The 22,099-nt window shown below is 60.8% G+C and overlaps 2 protein-coding genes across 2 annotated transcripts in view; both read left to right on the top strand.

Moving 5' to 3' along the window:
- Nucleotides 1-2,180: 2,180 nt before the first annotated feature.
- On the top strand, nt 2,181-14,983 carry Rexo1 (RNA exonuclease 1 homolog). The gene is made up of 16 exons (XM_048810686.1): nt 2,181-2,292; nt 2,398-4,190; nt 5,158-5,262; nt 6,046-6,259; nt 8,388-8,551; nt 9,229-9,360; nt 9,599-9,722; nt 10,541-10,654; nt 10,732-10,869; nt 10,976-11,089; nt 11,654-11,727; nt 12,119-12,229; nt 12,552-12,667; nt 12,764-12,902; nt 13,020-13,140; nt 13,208-14,983. The coding sequence occupies exons 1-16, from the start codon at nt 2,181-2,183 to the stop codon at nt 13,294-13,296; spliced, it is 3,660 nt and encodes a 1,219-aa protein (XP_048666643.1). The 3' UTR covers nt 13,297-14,983.
- A 1,711-nt stretch (nt 14,984-16,694) lies between these two features.
- Nucleotides 16,695-22,099, top strand: part of Atp8b3 (ATPase phospholipid transporting 8B3) — a 17,503-nt gene continuing 12,098 nt past the window's right edge. Inside the window, exons 1-9 of the mRNA XM_048810672.1 lie at nt 16,695-16,816; nt 18,265-18,323; nt 18,747-18,838; nt 19,250-19,363; nt 20,120-20,218; nt 20,299-20,360; nt 20,786-20,858; nt 20,933-21,003; nt 21,234-21,316. Coding sequence (XP_048666629.1) covers nt 18,275-18,323; nt 18,747-18,838; nt 19,250-19,363; nt 20,120-20,218; nt 20,299-20,360; nt 20,786-20,858; nt 20,933-21,003; nt 21,234-21,316 — 643 coding nt within the window. The 5' untranslated portion in view covers nt 16,695-16,816; nt 18,265-18,274. The remainder of the gene's footprint in view (nt 16,817-18,264; nt 18,324-18,746; nt 18,839-19,249; nt 19,364-20,119; nt 20,219-20,298; nt 20,361-20,785; nt 20,859-20,932; nt 21,004-21,233; nt 21,317-22,099) is intronic.

The following is a 22,099-nucleotide window of genomic DNA, read 5'->3' as shown; positions in this document are numbered from 1 at the left end:
CCTCAGCTTATGAGGTTTGTAATAGAAGAAATCAAGAGGTTGGGGGTGTGGGTCTGTGGTTAGTGCTTGCCTAGTCCCTGAGTTTCCTAGTACAAAAATAAAATGAAGTATAGACTCCTAATAGTAAGTACACAGAGAATTGCACATTCAAATACAGTGGGGGGCTGGGGTGCAGTTCAGTAGTGAAGTGTTGCTTGGCCTGTGCGAAGTCCTGGGTTCAATCTCTGGTACTGCCAAAAAAAATATTAAGAAGCAGACACTGTCTTGGTACTGGAGATTCTGGCCCAGAACTGGTACTGGGCAGCAGCCTATCTGTGCACTTTTGCTACGTGGCTCCACGGCTTGTCTCACTTTTTTATCGGCCTGTCTTAGACATGCCTGTCAGCACTGTATACAGAGTAACTGAAGACACCATTGTACTGCTCCTGCCCCCGAGACCACTGGCCAGCTGGCATGATAAGGGCCTGGGGGCGCCTTGTTCCCATGTTGGCTTAATTGTGTTTGTGGAGAGGCTTTGAAGGGCACAGACTGTGCTCGCCCTGACCACCCTCCACTCCCATTGTCCTTGTCCTTCCCACAGCAGTGTACCTTGGGGGTGGGACAGAGTGTGCTCTTCAGCCCCAGGTGACTGGCTTAGGCTTCCAGGTCCTCTCCTTTGTTATTTTCTTCAGGTGGTGACCCCGGCTGTGCCTTCACATCTGTCTCTTCCGTGTGTCTGCAGGGTGGGCTGGGGTGAGCCTAGGGTGCTACAAGCTGCTCTCCAGAGAGCCCCTCCCAACCCCGTGTGGCAGCAGGGCTGTGGCAGAGCCGCTCGCTGCTCTGGACAGTCCATCTCCGGCACTTCGTGTGGTGGCCTCCTGGCTGCCCATTCTCTTCCTGTTCCTCTCAGTGGTGTCTTCTCTTTTTTTAATATTTTTTATTTGTTGATGGACCTTTATTTTGTTTGTATGTGGTGCTGAGAATCGAACCCGGCGCCTCACACATGCCAGGCAAGTGCTCTACCACTGAGCCCTAGCCCCAGTAGTGTCCCCCTGACAGCTTGGGTGGCAGGCAGCCCCTGTGGAGTGAGCAGGCTGGATCTTTTGTCGTGCTAGTTGGACTGTGTGTTTTCTCCCCTCTGTCTCTCGACTTGTGGTAATCTTTTCCATGCAAGTGTTTTCTTTTTCAGGCTATTGGTTTCCTATGGCTGCTGTAACAAGGTATCACAAAATCAGTAGCTTAAAACCGTATAGACTGCTGGAAATGTAGCTCAGCAGCTGAGCGCTCGCCTAGCGGGTGCACAGCCCGGCTTCAGCCTCCAGTATTGCAAAAATAAATAAATAAACATTTGTCCTCTTGCATTTCTGGAGGCCAGAAGTCCTAAGGTCCAGGGGTGGCAGGGTTGGTCCCTCCTGAGGCTCCAAGGAGAATCTGAGCCCCGCCTTCTCCAGCTTCTAGAGGCCACCAGCCCTCAGCTGGCCAGCGATGAATGCGGTCTTCCAGTCTGTCTGACTCTCTGCCCCATTCATGGTGTTTTTCAGAGTGTTTGAATGTATTGTGCTTTTTCTTTTTCTACACAAGTGTGATCACCAACAGACCTCTTTCCTTCACACGTCTTATGCGGGTGTGACCTTATGCGGGTGTGACGGGACAGTGTGCTGAGTGGGGACTCTTCCTCCACCCCGCCGTGGTTGGCGCTGGGTGCTTTCTCGGCTTTCACTTTCTCCCAGGGCTGGCCTAGTGAACTTTGCCATACGCAAAAAAGTTTGTGGGAGCTAGGCAACTTGGGGAGACCCCAGCTAAAAACAAAAAACGCTGCACACAGTGGTGTGTGCTCATAATCCCAGTGACTTCCGAGGCTGAGACAGGATGGCAAGTTTGAGGCCAGCCTTAGCAACTTGGCAAGATCCTGTCTCAAAAGGAAAAGGACTAGGGATATAGCCTCTGGGTTCAAATTCCATTAAAAAAAAAAAAAAGTCTGTGGGAGACACTGGGCCTTGTGACATACTCACACCACCGGGTGAGCGGAGCCCAGTTGCCCATGGAAGGCCTCACCCTTGTGTCCCCTGCCAGAGCTGGTTGGTGGCTCAGCCCAGAGCCTTGAACTGTCGGGCTGTGTGGCCCACTGCCCAGGTAGCCGGGTCTGCCCTGTCGCCTTTGCATTGTGAACTCAATGTGCAGATTCCTTGAGCCGAGCTAGGATGTCTCTGGGACACGCTGCTGTTGACAGTTGCCAGGATCCTGCCTGCCTCCCACCCCTCTGCCTGGGCCTCAGTGGGGGCGGCTGGGACCTGGGCCAGAGCCTGGAGTCTGGTTAGTCCCAGGAGGGCTGGCTCTGCTCTCCCTGCCCGGTGCAGGCTGGTGTGCGGCAGCTCTGCAGGCCTGCTCACTGGCTCTTCTCTCCTCTCTCACTCTCAGGGCTTGGCTATGATCCATACAACCCCGAGCTGCCCAAGCCCCCAGCACAGAGGGAGAATGGCGCCCTGGGCCGGGGGGATGAGCCCCGCTCGGACATCCTGGAGCTGGAGCTGGTCAACCAGGCCATCGAGGCTGTACGGAGTGAAGTGGAGCTGGAGCAGCGGCGCTATCAGGAGCTACTGGAGACAGCCCGCGAGTACAGCTCCGCTGAGTACAGTTCCACCGGGGCTGCTGCCCTGGCCCCCTGCGGTCCTGCTACCAGCCCCACCTCAGCCCTGGACAAGGATGCCTTCCCGCTGACCTTCAGCTATACCTCCAGCAGCCATGGCCTGCTGACCCCTGATGCCAGCTACCAGCCCACCCCGCTGGCCACCCCTGCTGAACCTGGCAGCAAGTATTCCCTGGCATCTCTGGAGAGGGGTCAAGGCAAGGTGGGAGGGGGCAGCAGCGCCCTAGAGTATGTTCCCAAGGCTGTAAGCCAGTCCCGGAGGTACAGCCGCCCTGTGCCCAGCAGCAAGTATGTAGTGGACAACTCCAAGCCGTCCACTGACCTAGAGTATGATCCACTCTCCAATTACTCAGCCCGGCACCTCAGCAGGGCCAGCTCCAGGGATGAGAGGGCCACCAAGCGGCCCCGGGGCTGCCGTGGCAGCGAGCCCTACACACCTGCTCTCAAGAAGCCCTGTGACCCCTTTGGTGGCTGCGATGCCAGGTTCTCAGATTCTGAGGATGACACCACCCCAGCTGCAGCAGAAGAGCCAGCCACAGCCAGTTCCCCTGTGGCCGAGGCCAGTCCTTCCAAGGCTGGGACAAGCCCCAAGAGCAAGATCCCTGGGAAGCCATCCCCGAAGGAGGGCCTGGAGCCCGAGGAGGGCAGTCTGCGGGAGACCAAGGAGATGGCTGTTCAGTGTGACGTGGGAGACCTCGGGCAGCCCCCAAAGGGCCCAGATGGGGCGTCCCCAGCCAAATCTGGCTCCCCAGCCAGGGCCTTGCAGGGTCGGGGTGGCCCGAAGGAAGGCACACCCAAGAAGAAAAATGGGACCTCACTATCCCTTGGCCACAAGGACAGTGCCCGGAAGAAAGACAAGACCAAGGACAAAGACCGAGGGCGGTCCGAGAAACCAGGTGCAGGAAAGAAGAGCCTGCAGACTGGCAGCCCCCGGCATAAGGCCGAGCGGCCAGAAGGGACCAAGAAAAAGCCATCTTCAGCCACCCCAGTGGCCAGCTCAGGGAAAGGGAGGCCCACCAGTGGGGGCCCCCGGCCCCAGGACTCTCGTCCCAGTCCCCACCAACTGCCAGACAGGAAGGGTGGTGGGAAGATGCCATCAGGGAAGCTGGTAGAGCGCAAGGCCCGCTCGCTGGACGAGGGTGCCTCTCAGGATGCCCCCAAGCTGAAGAAGCGGGCCTTAAGCCACGCCGAGCTCTTCGGGGATGAGAGTGAGGAGGAGGGCCCCGGGCCCAGGGCCCTGCAGGTCCGTCCCCCTGCCCTCCCCAGCCTCAGCTCAGACTCAGACTCAGACTCAGACTCGGACTCCAGCCTGGGCCTCAGCGCCCCGCAGCTGCCCAAACGTCTCAAGGCCTCCCCGCCCCCCTCCCCTGCATCTCCCTCCTCCTCTTCCTCCTCTTCCTCCTCCTCCTCCTCAGGGGCTGGGGAGGATGCAGAGGAGGATGTGGACTACTCGGCCCTGGAGAAGGAGGTCGACTTTGACTCCGACCCCATGGAGGAGTGCCTGCGAATTTTCAACGAGTCCACCAGTGTGAAGACGGAGGACAAGGGCCGGTTGGCCCGGCAGGTGAGGGGCACCGGGCAGTTGCAGCTGGGCTCCTGGTCGGGCCGGCCTTGGGGTTCAGTCCTGGCCCTGCGGTACTCAGCCCTGGCGAGGGCCCTGCAAGGGGACGTTCCACCCTACAGCTGTTTCCAGACGACTCGAACCTCAACGACTGGTAGAAGCTGCTCCTTCAGCGCTGGCCTCTTAACTCATTTAAAATTCAGGAACCCTCGGTGGCCGCCTGCTGCCCCCCCGCACCCTCTCCAGAAAGAGGACCTTGGCTTACAGCCCGCCCAGCCGGGTTTCCGCGGCAGCGTTTGGACTGACCGTTCAGACTGACCGGCAAAGGGGTATCGGGCCCAACCCGCCCCTCGCCCTGCCCTCCTTGTCCCCTACCCCTTGCCTCTAGCCCCTCTCCCCACTCTGTCCTCTCTTCTCTGACTTCTCTCTCCTACCCTTCCTTGCCTCTAGCCCCTCTCCTCTCTTCCAGCCTCCCCTGACTCTGGTCTCTGTCCTCCTCTTCTCTTCGTCCTTCCCTCACTCCCCCAGAACATTAGGGATTCCTGGTTCTCTGGCCAGCCCTGACTTTTCTGGGCCTCCTCATCTAGTGTCCCCACATCAGCCACCAGAGGGAGCTCTCCTAAACCAAGTTGGACTTGGCTTGAGCCCTCCAGGAACAGGCCTCCAGGGCCTGTCTGGAGTCATCTGGTTCTCAGTGCCTGAGCTCTGCCCCGTGCCCTGCAGGAGCAGGAGAGGTGGGACTGGGCTCCTATGGAACCTGCTGCTCCATCCAGGACAAGGCCTGGCTCTGGGGCCTCAGCTACAAGACCAGCGAAATGTCCTGCCTGCCCCAGGATTAGGGCCTGGAAAGGCACATCCTCCACTCGCTGGAGGGTGGTTGGAGGCAGGGTGGGGAGGAGGGCATGTGCCCGTGTCAGGTCCGTGAGGACTGGCGGAGACATCCATGTTGAGGAGCGGCCATGTGTTTCAGCCCCCCAAGGACGAGAAGAGTGAGGAGAAGGGGCATGCCGGCCTGACCACTCTGTTCCCAGGGCAGAAGAGGAGAATCTCGCATCTTTCCAAGCAAGGCAAGGAGGTAAGGGCTGGCATTTTGGTCCTGGGTGGAGACTCTCGGGGGAGGAGGGCGTAGCCCCTTTATCCCTGGCACCTCTGTGGACGTCAGACCCCTTGTGTTCCTGTCCAGGGAACTTGGCAGACTTGTTTCAGCAGCTGCTGTGTCCTGGGGGAGAGGTGCATTCTACCCACACAATGTCCTCAGATTCTCCCCAACGCTGAGCAGGTGTCACAGAGCAGGGGAGACTGCCATGAGTCCTGGCCCCAGTGGGCTGTGACCTGGTGCAAGTTGTCCTACCTGAGCCTTTGCTTCCTCTCCTGTAGCCGTGGGGACAGTGAGTTAGCACTGGAGAGCCAGGGTAGAAACGCTGGCTCCAAGGTCAGCAACCAGGAGTTCCAGTGGCTTCTGTCATCAGGCCCTTCCTGGGAGGAGGGGCCAGGGGATTCAGGAAGCTGGAGTCCAAAGGAATTTTTTATCAGGCAGGATTGGATTGAAGCATTGCCCCAATCAGAGGCCCAGGGATTCCTGCCCCACCCTGCCTGTATATCAGCACCCAGTGGCATGGCCTTGGTACTGGGGAGGCTGGAGCCAAGAAGGCAGGTCAGGCAGATGCTTCTGGACCTCGGGCAGTGTGAGCTTGGGGGCCGAGTCTCTGTGCTGGTCCCCTGCAGAGGCTCAGGGGTGACTGGAGGGGCTGCCTACCCATCTTCGGAGCCGCTGCTGCCTTGCTGGCAGCCTCCCTGGGGCCACCTGCTCTGGGTGCTCCAGACATGCAGCCAAGCCCCAGGATGTGACTTCATCCAGGCGGAGCCCCCGAGGAGGGGCCCAGCGGTGCCCCCGGCCCGGCTCCCGACCGCCCAGGAGGTGTGCTACAGGCGGGCCCAGCAGATGCAGAGGGAGTCAGCCAGCTGGCTGCAGGCGGCCCCCCGGCCAGCTGAAAAGCCCTCCTCCGTCCACATCGCTGCACCTGGAGAGAAACGGAGGATCGCCCACACCCCCAACCCCCGCTTGGCCACGGGTGAGTCCCCGCCCCAGCCCTGGCCCTTGCTGGGAGGAGGGTGGGGGAGGAGGGGCTTGGGAATGTTTCTTGTTGGGTACAAGAAGAGGCAGAGCCCCAAGGTCACTGGCCTGGCCACCCTGTACCACTTAATGACCTCGAGCACTGCCCTGGGACCTCACTTAACCTGTCTGTAAACTGGGGATGAGAGTCTTCCTTACTGGACCATCTTCATTATCCTCCCTGACCCAACCACCCTGGGATGTTAGAGGCCAAAAAACCAGTAGGGACTGGTACCAGGGTGGTACCAGCTCTAGCTCCTGTGGCTTTGCATCTGGCAGGTTCTGAATGAGTGGGTGTGGGCTCTCATGAGTCTCTGCAGCCATTTTTGCTGGGGTGGGTGGGACTGTGTTTCTCAGGGGGCACTTTTCCCCATCATGACCACACCCCAGTGGGCAGGTGGGCAGGACATTGAAAGGGGAGACAGTCCGGTTTTGTATGAGCCTTTTCATCTCTGGTATCTGCATCCAGGAGGTCACCCTGGAGGCAGGTGATAGGTGGAATCACCTGGAGGACTCCTCAAAGTAGAGATTCTGAGCTGGGCACAATCATGGCTCAGTGGATAAGCACCCAGTACCGAAAAAAAGAAGAAGTGGTGCAGCTTCTGCTGGGTGGGGCCAGGGAAGCCTCAGCACCTGCCAGGAAGGGAGGCCCTTGCCTGGGTGCAGAGCCCACCTTTGGAGCAGCCTGGTGGTTGGAGGCCCTGCAGGTCTGCCCGTCTTAGGGGCCCTTGCAAATCCAGACTCCCTGCAGCCTTGGGTCCTGCCCCATTGCCTAGGACCTTCTAGAGAAAGCTCTGTCTGGGTGATTCTAACTCTCCCCTCTCCAAAGCCACTGGGTCACCACACCCTTTCCCAAGTCGGTGTCTTCTCTGGGTCCCCTACTCATATTTTTTTTTTTTTTTTAAATTTTTTTTTTTTTTTAATATTTATTTTTTAGTTTTTGGCAGACACGTCTTTGTTTGTATGTGGTGCTGAGGATCGAACCCGGGCCGCACTCATGCCAGGCGAGCGCACTACCACTTGAGCCACATCCCCAGCCCCCCCTACTCATATTTGATGCTTTGAGGGCAGAGCTGTCACAGAGCAGCCTGGCACTCCAGACACTGTGCTCCCCACCACAGGGCTGACCTGAATGAGGAGGGGTTCGTGGGTGCTTGAGCAGCCCAGTGTGTGCACTGCAGAGCTTGGAAGCTGCTAGCACCGGTCAGGGGTGGATGCCGGCTACAGAGGCTCATGCACAGCTTGTCCACAGCTCTCTTCTTCCCCTCCTCCCTGGGGGCTGGCTCGAGCAGCCCTGGGTACCTCCCAGGTCAGGTGGGGCCCATGTGGCCCTGCTTCTCAAATAGGATGGGCAGGAACCATTCTAGGGCCACTGTAGTCCCAGCTGGGAAACCCCACAAAGGGCAAGATGGACTTTGGGGAGAAGCTGCCCATCCAGATCCTTAACACGAGAGTGAGGGCATGTACCGCAGGGTGTGCCCATGTGCCCTTCCGCAGTGTCACTCCGGGTTCAGGGCCATCCAGATACCCAACCTCACAGACCCATGCCTGGCCCAGCCACCCTGAGTGACCAGCCTCGGAAACAGCCCCTCCCCCGCAGCCCTGCTCTCCTCCAGGGGCGGGAGACTGTTTGGTTTGTGACCTCATCAAAGGGACAGGCAGAACACAGAGGCAGTGCTGGGCAGGCTGGTGGCTTGTCATAATGACTGGCCGGGGCCGTCCCATACCCTCTGGTCCTTTGCCCAGGAGCCAGGGCGTCCTCCTCAGACGTCAATGCCTCGGAGTCGGGGGCCGGAACATGTGGCAGAGGCCCAGTGTGCCCCTCGCCACTCGCCAGACCACCCCGACGGCGACGTTGCCTGAGCCGGCCTCCACAGCTGATTTTTGTTTCCCCGTCTCAATGGACTTACCAGAAAGCAGATAGAGCCTAATGCCATTCCGCAGCCCGAGCTCCGCGCCCCGGCCGCTCCCCCTGCACTCAGAGATGCACGTCCTGCTGACTCTCAACAACCGGAGCTGCCTGGTGCTGCGCAGCTCGGTGATGGGCCTCCTCTCTTCCTGTACTCACGTCCCCTGTACCCCGCCAGCCCCCACAGGTGCCAAGAGGACCCTCTCGGCCAGCAGCAGCCAGGCCTCCCATGGCCCTGAGCCTGGCAACCAGCCACTGAAGACGCGCACGCTGTCAGGGATGGCATCCAAGACCACCACCACCATCACCCCGAAGCGCGTCGCCCACAGTCCATCTCTACAGGTAATGGGCACCAGCTGGCTGCCAGCCACGGGTCCCTATTGGCAGCCTCTGGGCTCCTTCCTCAGCCTCTCCATCCCGTTCTCTGACACCCAGGAGCATGGTGTTCATTCTTCTGGATTCCCTCTGTGAGGTCTTTTGTGCCTGTGTTTTTATTTTATTTTTGTTCTGTTTCTTTTCCTCCGTGTGTTCAGTTAAATACTTGGGGTTTACATTTTAGAGTGGATGAACCCAGAACCTTGGGCATACTGGGCAAGTGCTCCATCACTGAGCTGCACCCCACCCCTCATGCACTGTTTTATTTTTAATATTTTATATTTTATTTGTAGATGGACACAGTATCTTTATTTTATTTTTATGGGGTGCTGAGGATCGAACCCAGGGCCTTGCACGTGCTAGGCAAGCGCTCCAGCGCTGAGCCCCAGCCCCAGGCCTCATGCACTGTTTTTAGAGAACTTCTGGGTTTTGGAAGTCTGAGCCCCACTTGCCCTCCACACTCACGTGTCTCCGCTGCTGACACTGTGTGTGGTGGTGCTTCTGTCCCAGCTGGTGGCCTGCGCTGGTGCCTTAAATGCACACTGCCGTCTCTGGCATCCACAGTGCACGGCGGGGCTCGTGGTGGGTAGCATGATGTTGAGTGTCCACCCCAGGATCCTCTGCTATTTCTCTTTTTTCTCCAGAGTCTAAAGAAACCCATTATCCCAAAAGAGTTTGGGGGCAAGGTCCCCACCGTCATCCGCCAACGCTATCTCAACCTGTTTATTGAGGAGTGTCTCAAGTTCTGCTCATCCAACCAGGAGGCCATAGAGAAGGTGGGGGCCCCAGAAGTGAGTGTCCTGTTGGCTGGCTGGGCAGGGCTGGTGGCTGTGGCTGTGTGTCTAGTGGCTGGGGGCTGGGACAGTCACCAGACATTTCCCTGGCTCTCAGCCCTCTCCCTGGTACTGAGACTTGACTGGTCCTGGCAGCTCCCTGGTTACCTCCTGACCTGCTGCTGGGGGCTCCAGGGTGCCTGTCGGGGCCTGAGGGCTGAGTGCCGTGTGTCCTGTCCAGGCGCTGAATGAGGAGAAGGTGGCCTATGACCGCAGCCCCAGCAAGAATATCTACTTGAATGTCGCTGTGAACACACTCAAGAAGCTCAGGGGCCTGGTCCCCAGCACCGTGCCTGGTCTCAGCAGTAAGTTCTGGGGGCAGGGGCTGTATGCAGAAGATGCAGGCTGTCGCCTCCATCAGAGGGACTGGGAGTAGGGCCTGCGAGGGTCAGGCAGCCCGAAGCCCACCAAGGTCCCAGACAAAAGCCTCGAGGGGAAGCACAGCACTGCCAGGCTGTGGCTGCCTGCGCTCGGGCTGCTGCCTGAGGTGGACCTGGCCTCTTCTCACTGTTAACCACCCGCCTTGGCAAGCGTGGCCTCGGAGCTGAGGGGCCACCCGCTAATGGAGCCGCTCACAGCCTCTTCAAAGAAGAGGCTCTGGCGCCCGGGCTGTGCTCTGTGCATTAAGCTCTGGGGAGGAAGAAAGAGCCGGGTTAAGACATTTCATTACTGCCTCTCGAGAGGGTGCATTAAGCAATCAGCTGGCGTGTCCCCAGCTCGCTCTCGCTCCCCCGCTGGCCTCCAGGCCCCCTGCCTCCATTAGCTTCTCAGCTCGCACTCAGAGGTGTCTGGTGGCCTTTGCAGGCCTCCGGCTGTAGCAGCACAAAGCCCTGGAAGACCGCTGGATGGCTGTTCAGTCGGCCCGGCCTCCCTCTCCCTCCAGGGAGGGAGAGCCTCTCCTGGGGGCCTCTGCCCCGCACAGAGCTCTCGTGGGGAGGGGCTGCCTGGCACAGCCATGCCTCCTGTTGCTGGTCGAGGCCCTGTGGGCAGTGGGGAACTGTCCTGGAAGGACATTGAGGCACAGGGAGCTGGGTGGCCGCCGGGGGAGCAGTTTGGGGTGCCCAGCCAGCACTGGACAGATGTTTAGTGCACCCCTCTTCCTCCTTCACCCGCTTCCTTCCAGAAGCCAGTGGCCGGAGGGTCGTGTCCCATGAGGTGGTGCTAGGGGGGAAGTTGGCCGCCAAGACCAGCTTCTCACTCAGCCGCCCCAGCAGTCCCCGGGTGGAGGACCTGAAAGGTGAGCGGGTCCCTCCCAGCCTGGCCACCCTCCCAGCCCTGGTCAGGCTGCGTGGGCTGACAGGCCGCCGTCTGCAGGGGCCGCCCTCTACAGCCGCCTCAGGGACTACCTGCTCACCCCGGAGCAGCTGCAGGAGAACGGCTACCCCTTCCCCCACCCTGAGCGGCCTGGCGGCGCCGTCATCCTCTCAGCCGAGGAGAAGAAGCCCAAGGACCGTGAGTCGCCTCCCCTGCCTGGGTGGGTGGGTGGGTGGGTGCAGAGGGCGGGGGTGCAGAGGGCGGGGCTGCCCAGCCCTCACCCTGCTCTGGCCTCTCCACTCAGCCTCCTGCAGAGTCTGCTGCCGCTGTGGCACCGAGTACCTGGTGTCCTCCTCCGGCCGCTGTGTCCGCGAGGAGGAGTGCCACTACCACTGGGGGCGGCTCCGGAGGAGCCGAGGTGAGGCCCACGCCCAGGCCCCACCCGCAGACCCCACTGGGGCCCTGGCTGCCTGGGCAGGGCCTCGCTGGCCACTCCCTGACCCCCTGCTGGTTTCCTTTCCTCCTCCTTTCCTGTAACAATGTCCAAATGCCCTTTCCGTCTACCTCTGTAAAAGTAGAAGCACGGAGGCTGTTGCCACCCTGGGAACACAGGGCTCGTCCTGTCCTGCTCTTCCCAGTTCCACTTGGTCTAGTCGTGCGGGCCCCAGCCCAGACACACATGGCCTGCCTCGTGCTGCTTCACACCTGCCGGCACAGCCCGCTGTAGGCCCTGTCACTCCTGCAGGCCTGCGTGGTGCCCATGCCTGCTGCTTCCTGGCTTCAAAGCTGCTGGGGAAGGACCCAGTTGCTTCCAGCTCAGCCCCTAAGTTCCCCGTCCTCACTGCATAATAGGGCCTGGCTGCCAAACCACAGAGGGGGCTGGCATCCCCCTGCTAGGAAGCCCTGTCCTGGCATAGGCCAGCCTGGTGGGGGAGGTGCTGGGACACCCAGGCTGTGCCCCTGACCGCTGTCTCTCCCTCAGTGGCTGGGGGCTGGGAGACGCAGTACATGTGCTGTTCGGCAGCCGTTGGCTCCGTTGGCTGTCAGGTCGCAAAGGTGAGTCCTGCCCTGGCACCCCCTCTAGGCTCTTGCCTTCTGACTCTGGATTGGTTTGGGGTCAAGGGACACACTGCAGCCTGGCCTCGGGTCCTGGCAGATGGCCCAGTTAGCCAGCCCTTACCAAGGTGCCATGGAGCCCAAGTACCCAGAGGTCGAGGGCCCAGCCATCCTGGGAGCCCTCCCTCTGCTGTGTCTTCTCAGCAAGCTCCCAACCACAATCCCGGCTCAGGCTGAGGGTCACCAACTGGCACAGAACTTACCTGACGTGGGGCCTGGTCTTCTCTACCAGGTGAGGTAGAGCTCACCTGGTGACCAGAAGAGCTAAGCCTGCCCAGCAGCCCCTGGCCTGGGGGACTCTGTCCCTGAGCCCCTTTCCCACTACCCCCAGCAACACGTACAGGACGGCCGGAAGGAAAACCTGGAAGGCTTTGTGAGGACCTTCGAGAAGGAGCTTTCAGAAGACACTCACGCAGGAATCTACGCCCTGGACTGTGAGATGGTGAGTCCTCCTGTGGATACAGGCACTTGTCACAGCCTGTGGGGCAGGAACTTGAGCCAGCCAGGTCTGGCACCGGAGCCAGGAGTGGAGCCTGGCCGCACCGTGAAGTGCAGTCACCTGAGGCAGGGAGGTGCCTGCCCGGGGCTGCTCCCAGGTGGGCGTGCCCAGGGTTCCTGTGCCTCTGGAGGCAGGGGGCTTGCCCTCCACTGAGGCCCTGTAGGTCTCTTGCCTGTTTCCCCATCTGTAAGTGGGGCTCTGCCTCCACCCCACAGGCCTCTGGGGGATGAGGCCGTGTCTGAGGCCTGTCCCTTGGCTCCTGCAGTCTTACACCACATATGGCCTGGAGCTGACCCGCGTCACAGTGGTGGACACAGAGATGCGTGTGGTGTATGACACCTTCGTCAAGCCCGACAACGAAATCGTCGACTACAACACCAGGTGTGGCCCAGCCCCAGCAGCAGGAACCCCAGCTGGCAACTGTCCCCTCCCCACCACCTGCTCAGCCCACGGTCCCGTCTCCCCTACTCCCACCAGGTTTTCAGGGGTAACAGAGGCTGACCTCGCGGACACAAGCATCACGCTGCGGGACGTCCAGGCTGTCCTGTTGAGCATGTTCAGCGCCGACACCATCCTCATTGGACATAGCCTGGAGAGTGACCTGCTGGCCTTGAAGGTAGCACCCATCTGGATTGTGCCCAGAGTCCCTATGGATCTTTGTTCTGGGCCCCATGGGATGTGGGGGTGCATCTGCCCAGGTCCTGAGGTACCCTGCCTGCCCGCCTGCCCACAGGTCATCCACAGCACCGTGGTGGACACATCTGTACTGTTCCCTCACCGCCTGGGCCTCCCCTATAAGCGCTCCCTGCGGAACCTCATGGCCGACTACCTCAGACAGATCATCCAGGACAATGGTGAGTGGCCTGCCCTGGGGGCCCTCTTCCCCGGCAAGGGCGACCAGTAACCGTGTCTGCCCTGCAGTGGACGGGCACAGCTCCAGCGAGGACGCCAGCGCCTGCATGCACCTAGTGATCTGGAAGATCCGAGAAGACGCTAAGACCAAGCGATGACTCCCGCCCGCCCACCTGCCGCCCACCCACCTCTCCTGCAGCCCCGGCCCGTCCTTAGCCCCAGGCCTCTTCCAAAACAGTGCAATAAATCTCGAGAGCTAATTCTGTGCGCCTCGCCAAGACACGGAACCCAGAAGCGGGACGAGCCAGCGCCATGAGAGAGCAGAGTGCAAAGACAACCCTGCAGCCCAGCCCCTGCCGTGGCCCCTCATGCTTGTCCCCACGTCCTTGCCCCTCCTAGGCCTGTCCTGTCTGAAGACTGCTGCTGACCAGGACAGACCCAGCCCCTGCCAGGTTCCAGTTGTATGTCCAGGGCAGTGGGACCTGGCCTGTCCCTGCTCTTCGTATGCGGTGACGTGGTTGGGGCAGGGCGGGCTGTTGTGGGCTTGTTTGAGACAGGGGTTCTTTTTTTTTTTATTTTGTATTGTTATTTTTATTATTATTAATTTAAACCTGTTGACTTGCACAGTTACCTCCCCCACCAGAGGAACAAGGCCCTGGTGCGGCTTCCCTCCTGGGGGACAGGGGTGGGCTAGCCAGACCCGAGCCAGTGGCCCGGGTGCCTTTCACAAAGATCCAGCCCAAGTGGGCCTGGATGTCCCGCTCTGGGCTCCTGAGAGCTCCTTGTGCTTGGGTGGCTGGCTTCCAGAACCGCCTCCCCCGCCCATCTAGACTTCCGTGACCTCTGAGAGCCAAACCAGCCCCCAGGGCCCGCCAGCCTCTGGACACTGTCTTCCCACCAGAGCCCCGCCCTCCTCCCCCTGGGGTTCTCTGTACCCCACTCTCTCCCACCCTGGGCAGGGACAATAAATGTTTGTATGGATTTTAGACTCCATGGTCTGGTGGTGCTCCTGGTGCCCAGCAGGACCTCCGCACACACCCTGTGGGGCCACCAACCCCGGGGCCAGGTGAGGAGAGCAAGTGGGCCTTGTCTCACCTTCATCAGATGGCCTCTCTGGGCCCAAGCCATCCCTGCTTGAGGACCTGTCCTGGAGCAGCCCTGGAGCTTGCCTGGGTGTCTTAGAGCAGCCGGCCCCACTTCCTGTCCCCTGCCTGAGGGTAGATTCAGCCCCACCTTGCCTGCTCTGGGGGGTGCGCTGCACACAGGGGCCCCTGGGTTGATGGAGTGATGCCTGCTCGTATCTGCGGAAGGCCTGGCCCACTGCGTGCCTCTCCATCCCCTGGCCAGGAGATGCCAGCTGCACCAACTGTGGCTGAGTGGCCCCATCTGTGACTTGTGCTGGCTGGTTGGGGTAAGAGGAGGCCCAAGGCCATTAGGCCCTCAATTGTGTGTGTCTAACAAGTCAAGCTGGAGAACTTCTTGGACCAGGAGACAGGGAGGGACTTCAGCTTCGGGGCAGGGTGGAGGTTTGGGTCAGGACACTGTTGGCCACCTAGAAGAGGTAGTCCGCCATCCTGGTCACTTAGGCTGTTGAAGGCCAGGAGAGTAGGGCCGAGGGCTAAGGACATGGAGGCCACTCCCCCAGCACTTTCTGTCCCCAGGCTGCAAGGAGAAAGGACTCCTGGAGCCCTGGGGTCCATGTTGGGGTACCTAGCTCTGTGGGTGTCCCTAGTTAAGTCAGGCCATCTTCACCCTTGGGGGCTGTTCTTTTGACCAAGTTGACTGTCCCCCACCTTCTGTAAACAAGGCATTTTCTAAATAAATGGTGCCGATGTATTCACAGAAGCCCGCGTCTGTGTGATATCAACTCCCTTTCCCCAGGACGCACGTGCTGCCCCAGGGAGGTTGTGGGCAGTTGGGGAGCTCCAGAGGCTGGCCAACAAGCCAGCTGATAACTGAGGGCCAGCTCCTCTTCTGCCTGCCAAACTGGTCTGTTGGCCCTGGAGGCCTCAAGGCCTTTGCACACCTGATCTTCTGTGCTTGGGAAATGCTTTGTCCCCACTGGGATGACCCCCTGTGGAGGGTGCGGAGATCTGGTGCCACAGCTCTCCAAAGCAAGGACTCTTCTAAAGGGTACCTTTTTTTTTTTATTTATTTTCCTACTGGGGATTGAACTTGGCACTCACTCGGCCACTGAGCCACACCCCCAGCCCTATTTTGTATTTTATTTAGAGACAGGGTCTCACTGAGTTGCTAGCGCTTCGCTGTTGCTGAGGCTGGTTTTGAATTTGCCATCCTCTTGTCTCAGCCTCCTGGGCTGCTGGGATCACAGGCATGGGCCACTGCACTTGGCTAAAGGGTACCAGAAAAATTTCTTAGGACTCCCCCCACGGGAGTCTTATAACCAATGACTGGGTGTCAGATAAGTGCCTTTTGCTTTAATCAATCTTAGGCACCCCTAAGAGTCAAACAAGCTTGCCCTTGGTTTCCAAAGCTAAGTGTGTGTTCACTGGGAGCCTCGGAAGGCGGCCACTTGGGGGAGGGAGTGGGGCCCATGTCTTCCCCACTGCAGCCTCTTTCCTTTATTCACCCAGCATCTGCCTGTAGGTGACATTGGGAGGAGATTGGGGGACAGTCTGGCAGACACAGGCACCCTGGTCTTTTGGGTGGGGGCCAGGCCAGAGGGAGGGACCCTGCCATAGGGGCTGGATAGGGGGAAGGGCAGGAGGGCAGGAAGGGCCTGGGCAGCCAAAGTTTGGTGCCCTCCTAATTTCCAAGTTTCAGAAAGTTCTGTCTGAAGACTGCTGCTGACCAGGGATATCTCCTCGGTCCCCCTCCCCCCCACCCTCAACCGGCCCTCTGGGCAGTGCACGCGGGACACCCCGGTGGGCTTCCTCCGGCACCCCCGCAGGCTGATCAGTGTTTTAACCTGGCCCCCAGCCTAGAGCCAGCACGGCGCCTGCGCGGGGGGGAGGTGCTCCGGCCGGCAGGCAGCCAGGCCACATACCTGCATGACCTGTGTCCTCCACTCCAGCCCCACACAGTCATGCCTGCAAGGCCCGTCTTGGCGGGACTGGACGTTAACTACCGGGACCTGTTTTGAAGATCTTCCCGATCCTTCCCTGCGGAATGAAGCCCCTCCACGCCCCCATCCTCGGGCCGCTCCTGACGCCTTATCTGTTTGTTTTGTACTAGGGATTGAACCCAGGAGCGTTTAGCCACTGAACCATTTTTTATTAAAATAAATTTTTAAAATTCAAAATACTTTTTAAATTTTGAGACAGGGTCTCAGTTGCTTAGGGCCGCGCAAAGTTGCTGACGCTGGCTTTGAGCTTGCGATGCTCCTGCCTCAGCCTCCCGTGCACCGCGATGACAGGCAGGGCCACGGCGCCCCGCCCGGGCAGAGAGCAACTCGCCCGGGCCCCGCCCCTCTTTGCGAGGTTCCTATAGGTCCCGCCTGCGGCCTGTCCCCGCCCCCGGCTGCCCTCTCAGCCAGGCCCCGCCTTCTTCCTGGCCCCTCCCTCGTCAAGAGCCGGCCCCAGCCCCGCCCCCAGCCCGTGCCGCCCGTTTCAGACCCGTTGGCACCGGGGCTAACAGCTCCACCAAGTCCACCGGCTGGATGCCCGGCGGCCCGCCTTAAGCAGCCCGGTACCCCCCCCCCCCGCCCGGCCCGCGCAGGTGAGCGGCGAGTGCTCCACTGCTATGCGTCCTCCGGGTTTCGGCGGTCTGAGGGCTTGGGTTGCAGCGGCCAATTCAGGGCACCCCCTAGAGGTTTGTGCATAGGACACTGGGACGGGGTGCCAGAGAGCCTGGCGCTCAGTAGACAGAGTTCCCTGGCCTGGGCTGTGCTCTGGGCATTTGAAACCTGCCCTGCACCCCCCGGGGGCAATCCTTGGGACTGTGATTACTGGGGCTCGGGTTAGTTGCAAGTGGGGTGGGAGGAAGCAAGCTGTGTGCTTCTGTCCCCAGATAACTCTGGGGGATTCTGGCCATCTGGTCTCCTCCAAACCCAGCCCCCACCCACCGGGTCTTCCCCTCACCAAGCTGCACTTCACCTCAACCTCACTTTTCCTCATCTGGTGAATGGGCACTGGCCCCTCTCAGATTCCCAGAAGACCAGCGCTGTCCCTGAGCCAGGCCCTGCCCCACCAGGCCCTGGGGACACTGATGACTCAATGCTTGTGATCCCAGCCCCAGGGAGGTGGAGGGTTCAGCAGAAAAGGAGAGAGTAGAGGACAGAGGCAGTCAGAAACAGGATGGGGGACCCCCCAGGCAGAGGGCAAGCCCCAGGGAGGCGCAGGGCGCAGCCTTCGAGGTCCGGGACATACAGAGTGAGGTCGCCGTGGTGAGGAGGCTTCAATTGTGCGGGGAAAGTGCTCTGGCAGGGCTTGGGGAGGAGGCAGCAGCTGAGGTGCTGTGGAGTGGGGCGCCTCTGAGGCTCAGGGTGGGCTTGGGACTCCTGGGTCCGCGCTGTTGGGTGAGGGATTATTTGGGGAGCTGCCAGGGAAGGGGCTGCTGGTTAGGGGTGGTTGGAATGACCTCCTAGTGGCTGGACCAGGGTCTCCTGGTGAAAAACCAGACTCAGAATTCCTGAGCCTGTCAACCAGAGGGTTCCCAGCTGGGAGGGGAGTGGCTGGGCCTGCTGGACCCTCCCTAGGCTCCCCAAGGCCAGACCCCTCGTGTACACTGCTGGGAGATATGACATAACCCTGGGTCTGTCTGGTCCGTCAACAAACACGGATTGAGCATCTAACCCAGTGCTGGGCCCCAGAGGGAGGGGCAGGAGGGGCAACTGGGCAGGGTTGTCTTGGAGCAGGGAGCAGTGGCTCGTGGCTAGAATCCCTGGTCTGGGCTGTAATGGAGGCAAAATTGGGGTGCCATCTGGGAGACTGGTGGACGTGGGGCTGTTGCAGGTTTGGGAAAGGTTTGGGACCCCTGGGTCTGAGGACACACAGACAGTGGCAGAATTTTCTGAGCCCAGGGAGGTGGCCACAGCTACACGTGGTAGTCAGTTTAGAGGGTGGACCCCTAGGCCCTGAACTCCTTGAGGGCCCAGTAGCAGGCAGTGTCCAGCCTAGGCCAGGGCCACAGGTGTGATGTTGGCCTTGGGCCCTTCTCCTTGACAGCCTCACCAACATGGGCAGTGGTACCCACAAAGGAGACCTGAAGGATAAGGAGCACACAGGTGCAGGTCCTGGGGCGGAGGGAGGCGTGCCCTCGGGGAATGGGGGGGCTGGGACTACCCCCCAACAAACATGCAGGACTTGCATGGTGCTCACATGGGGCTTCACACCCATCACTGAATGGGGGACTCAGGATTCGGGGCTGCCCAAGCAGGCCGTGGGTCTTGGGTTCCTGACAGCCCATCACCAAGCCTCACTTTGCCCATCTGTGGACGTGAGTGGACGTTAGTGAGTCTCCAGGCGCATTCTGAGTGGAGGTGACTCGGGAAGGGAGACACTCCTGGGATCCCTGTGCCCGCATCTGCTGAGCACAGGGCAGGGACTGGGTTGCACCCAAAGGTGCCAACCGTTTGTTTACGAGCCGCCCAGGCCCCTGGGGACCCCTTAGTGCTCCTGCCAGCGCCATCAGCTGCCTGTCCCTGCAGAGTTCACCTGGGAGGTGAGGGCCAACGACTGGGGCTACTACAAGCAGTTCAAGAAGAAGGTGTGCCTGTGCTGGTACAGGGACAAGTACAAGGTGGGCCCCCACCCTGCTTCCCGGAGCCCCATGGGTCACCTCCGGTCACCTGCGTGTGCCCTGCATTCTGATGTTATTCAGGCGCCAGCTCCTGTCCTTACCATGGCCGGCTTGGTTCATTCCTGTTCCCTGCCCAGGGAAGATGAAAGTCACCTAATACATACCCCGAAGTCCTGTGTCCAACCTCCCGTGGGGCCTTGCCCGGAGCACAGGAGTCCCAGCCGCGGGACCACGTTCAGCTGTCCACTAACGCTGGCCTCAGCGGTGCTCCGTGGCCTGGTTCAGTAGACGCCTGACTAAATCTGGCCGTGGCCTCTCAGGCGCAGGCGAGGGCCCTGTCCAGGGAGGGCTGGGCTGGCTGGGGTCCCGGCCTGGCAGCACCCTGCATGCCCACTGGTAGCTCTCTTCCAGACCAACGTCATCCGCACGGCCAAGTACAGCGTCCTCTCCTTCCTGCCCCTGAACCTCTACGAGCAGTTCCGCCGCGTGTCCAACCTGTACTTCCTCTTCATCATCATCCTGCAGGTGGGGCCCAGGCTGCCACCCCAGCCGTGTCCTAGCCTGCAGGCCCCAGCAGCACTGTCCTCTCCTCCCCGGGGACACCCTCCCCAGCCACCCCGGCAGCACGGCCCTAGAGCCCTGGGCTGTGACTCCTGTGCTTGTACCCATGGGTGGCCGTCCCTCTGGTCCTTCCCCGGCCCCCGCTGCAGCCTGGCACACAGAGGTGCCCAATGCGTGCTGCATGAAGGAGGGTCACCTGCCCTCCAGGCCCAGGAGGGTGTCCTGCCGGCTCTCACTGACTCCCTCGGCCTGAGCTGCAAAGCTGACCGCAGAGGATGAGGAAACAGGGTGCAGACGGGGTCCTCAGGACTGGCCAGCAGGGACAGTCAGGTCAGGATAGGGCAGGCATCCAGCAGGGAGCCTCCTCTCCCTGGGGGGCACTGTTCCCAAACACCTCACCCATCCAGCGTCTTGCTTCTGGTCTGGAGAAGGTGAGATGCTCTGCTGTTATTCACTGGGTGCTTAAGCATGATTGGGCACCTTCTGTATGCAGCTTCTAGGCTGGGCATGGGGTGGAGGGACCGAGCAGTGACCCTGACCTCTGTCTGCAAGTGATTCAGGACCTGGTGAGGGGTTGGGGGCACCTGGAGAGGTGAGGATGGAGTTCAGACCTGAAGGAGGACGGGGAGGAGGCGAGGTGCTCAGAGGCCGGACTTGGAGGGGGTGGGGAAGCTCGGGAGGCCCCACCTGCTGGCTGACGCCACCTGCCCACATGTGCAGGCCATGCCTGAGATCTCCACGCTGCCCTGGCTCACTCTCTTTGCCCCCCTGGTCTGTCTCCTCCTCATACGCGCCGCCCGTGACCTCATGGATGACATTGTAAGTGGAGTCAGGGTGGAGCTGCCCGGGGAGGGGACTGTGGGGAAGAGGGCACCTCTGACCCCACCCTGTTGGCCCAGGGGCGGCACAGGAGCGACAAGGCCATCAACAACAGGCCCTGCCAGATCCTGACAGGCAAAAGGTGAGGCTGTGAGGGTAGCTTAGGGGACGTGCCAGGACAAGCGGGCTCCCGCATGCCGGGCCTGGCCATACAGGCAGTGTCCACAGAATGGCTGGCACCTTGGTGCTCCTGGGCCTCCTGGTTGAATCTGATCAGGACCCAGGTCTGCACTTATTAGGCACCTGCCATCTACCAGGCCAGAGGCCAGCCCTGGGATGGGGACAGAGAGGAAGAGGCCCTGAGTGTCTGCTCCTATGTTGTGTGGAGCTCAGACCAAGGGGAGGGTGAAGAGAGGCTAACAGGCTTTTGGACATGGGCCCCAGTGTCACTGGACAGGAGCAAGCACTGAAGGAGGCCAGGGGAGGCCTGGGGGCGGTGGCCTGAGCTGTGCTGGCCTTGCAGTGCCACCGCGGCTGTCCTGGCCTCTCACGCCTCCTACCCGGCAGGTTCTCCTGGAAGAAGTGGAAGGACCTGTGTGTGGGGGACGTGGTGCGCCTCAGCAAGGACAGCATCGTCCCGGTGAGCCGTCTGGCCACGCTCTGCCCAGCCCGGGAAGCGGCCGCCACCTGCTGCCACATTCTCTCCCTCCCCAGGCCGACCTGCTCCTGCTGGCCAGCACGGAGCCCAGCAGCTTGTGCTACGTGGAGACAGTGGACATCGATGGGTGAGAGTCCCCCGGGTTACCAGGCCCAGCGGAGTCGCCTCCCAGCCTCCAAAGAGGTGGGCGGCCAGGCTGCTTGGCCACGTGCTGTTCAGGTTCCCCGGGGAGGACACGGGCACTGGGTGTGCTTGTACTGACAGCTGGCACCCATGGCGCAGCAAGAATGTGGTGTTAGTGCCTGGGGAGGAGGCCCCCGCCTGGGGTCTCACCTGTTGCCCCCTTTTCATGGCCAGGGAGACCAATCTGAAGTTCAGACAGGCCCTGCCGGCCACCCATGAAGAGCTGACCAGCACAAAGAAGATGGCAGCCTTCCAGGGTAAGGGGCGCTGTGGCTGTCGCACGGCCCCGGGCCTCTCTCTGAGTGCCCTTCTTGGGGCTGGCATCACATGGACTCTGGTGGTGGGCGTTGTGGCTGTCACTGAGCTGTTCCTTGACCCATGGGTTTGGCAGCCTTTAGTGGCTTCTAACAGGCTGGTCACCACCGCCCACTCACCTTCCCTCCCTGGGTGTGCAATTAGGGGGATCTTGGTGTCCTGTGGCTGCGCGGCAGCTGCAGCATTTTGCTGGGGCGGTGTTTTCTTTTCCGCTTAAAGAGCAGCCGCACGCGGGTGGTCCTGTGGAGAGCGGCCCTGGCCTCAGCTGGCCAGGAGCAGGCCCCTGGCTTCCCTGTCAAGAGTCTTCACACACCTGGTGTGGGGGCAGTGGCCCTGCTGTGGCCAGTGGGGGACAGCCTGTTTCCTGCCCCACTGCAAAGGGAAGTCACTCTTGAACTGGCTCCTGACACCCAGCACTGTCTTCCTGGATGGCTGTGAGATCTGGGAAAGGGCGCCTCCCTCCCTGGCACCCCTGACCCTGCTGACTCCATGGGGACAGATTCAGAAAGAGGCAGGGACTTTTGATTGAGCTTGCCACCCCCACACCCGCGGGTCCCGCAGACCTTGAGATGATTGGCAGGAGGCTCTCTCTGGGCCCTGGCCTGGTCCAGCCACCCCACATCCCTCAGGGCAGGGTCCCACCTTCCAGAGGAGGTGGCTAAGGTCAGAAAGTTGGTGAAAGGTTGGGCTGGCCAGGGACACTCTGCCCCGCCCCCCCCCCCCCC

This window comes from Marmota marmota, unplaced genomic scaffold (genome assembly GCF_001458135.2).
Source record: "Marmota marmota marmota unplaced genomic scaffold, marMar, whole genome shotgun sequence".
Lineage (NCBI taxonomy): Eukaryota > Metazoa > Chordata > Mammalia > Rodentia > Sciuridae > Marmota > Marmota marmota.
The sequence above is the reverse complement of the archived record's forward strand: the minus strand, read 5'-3'. Positions and strand labels throughout refer to the sequence as shown.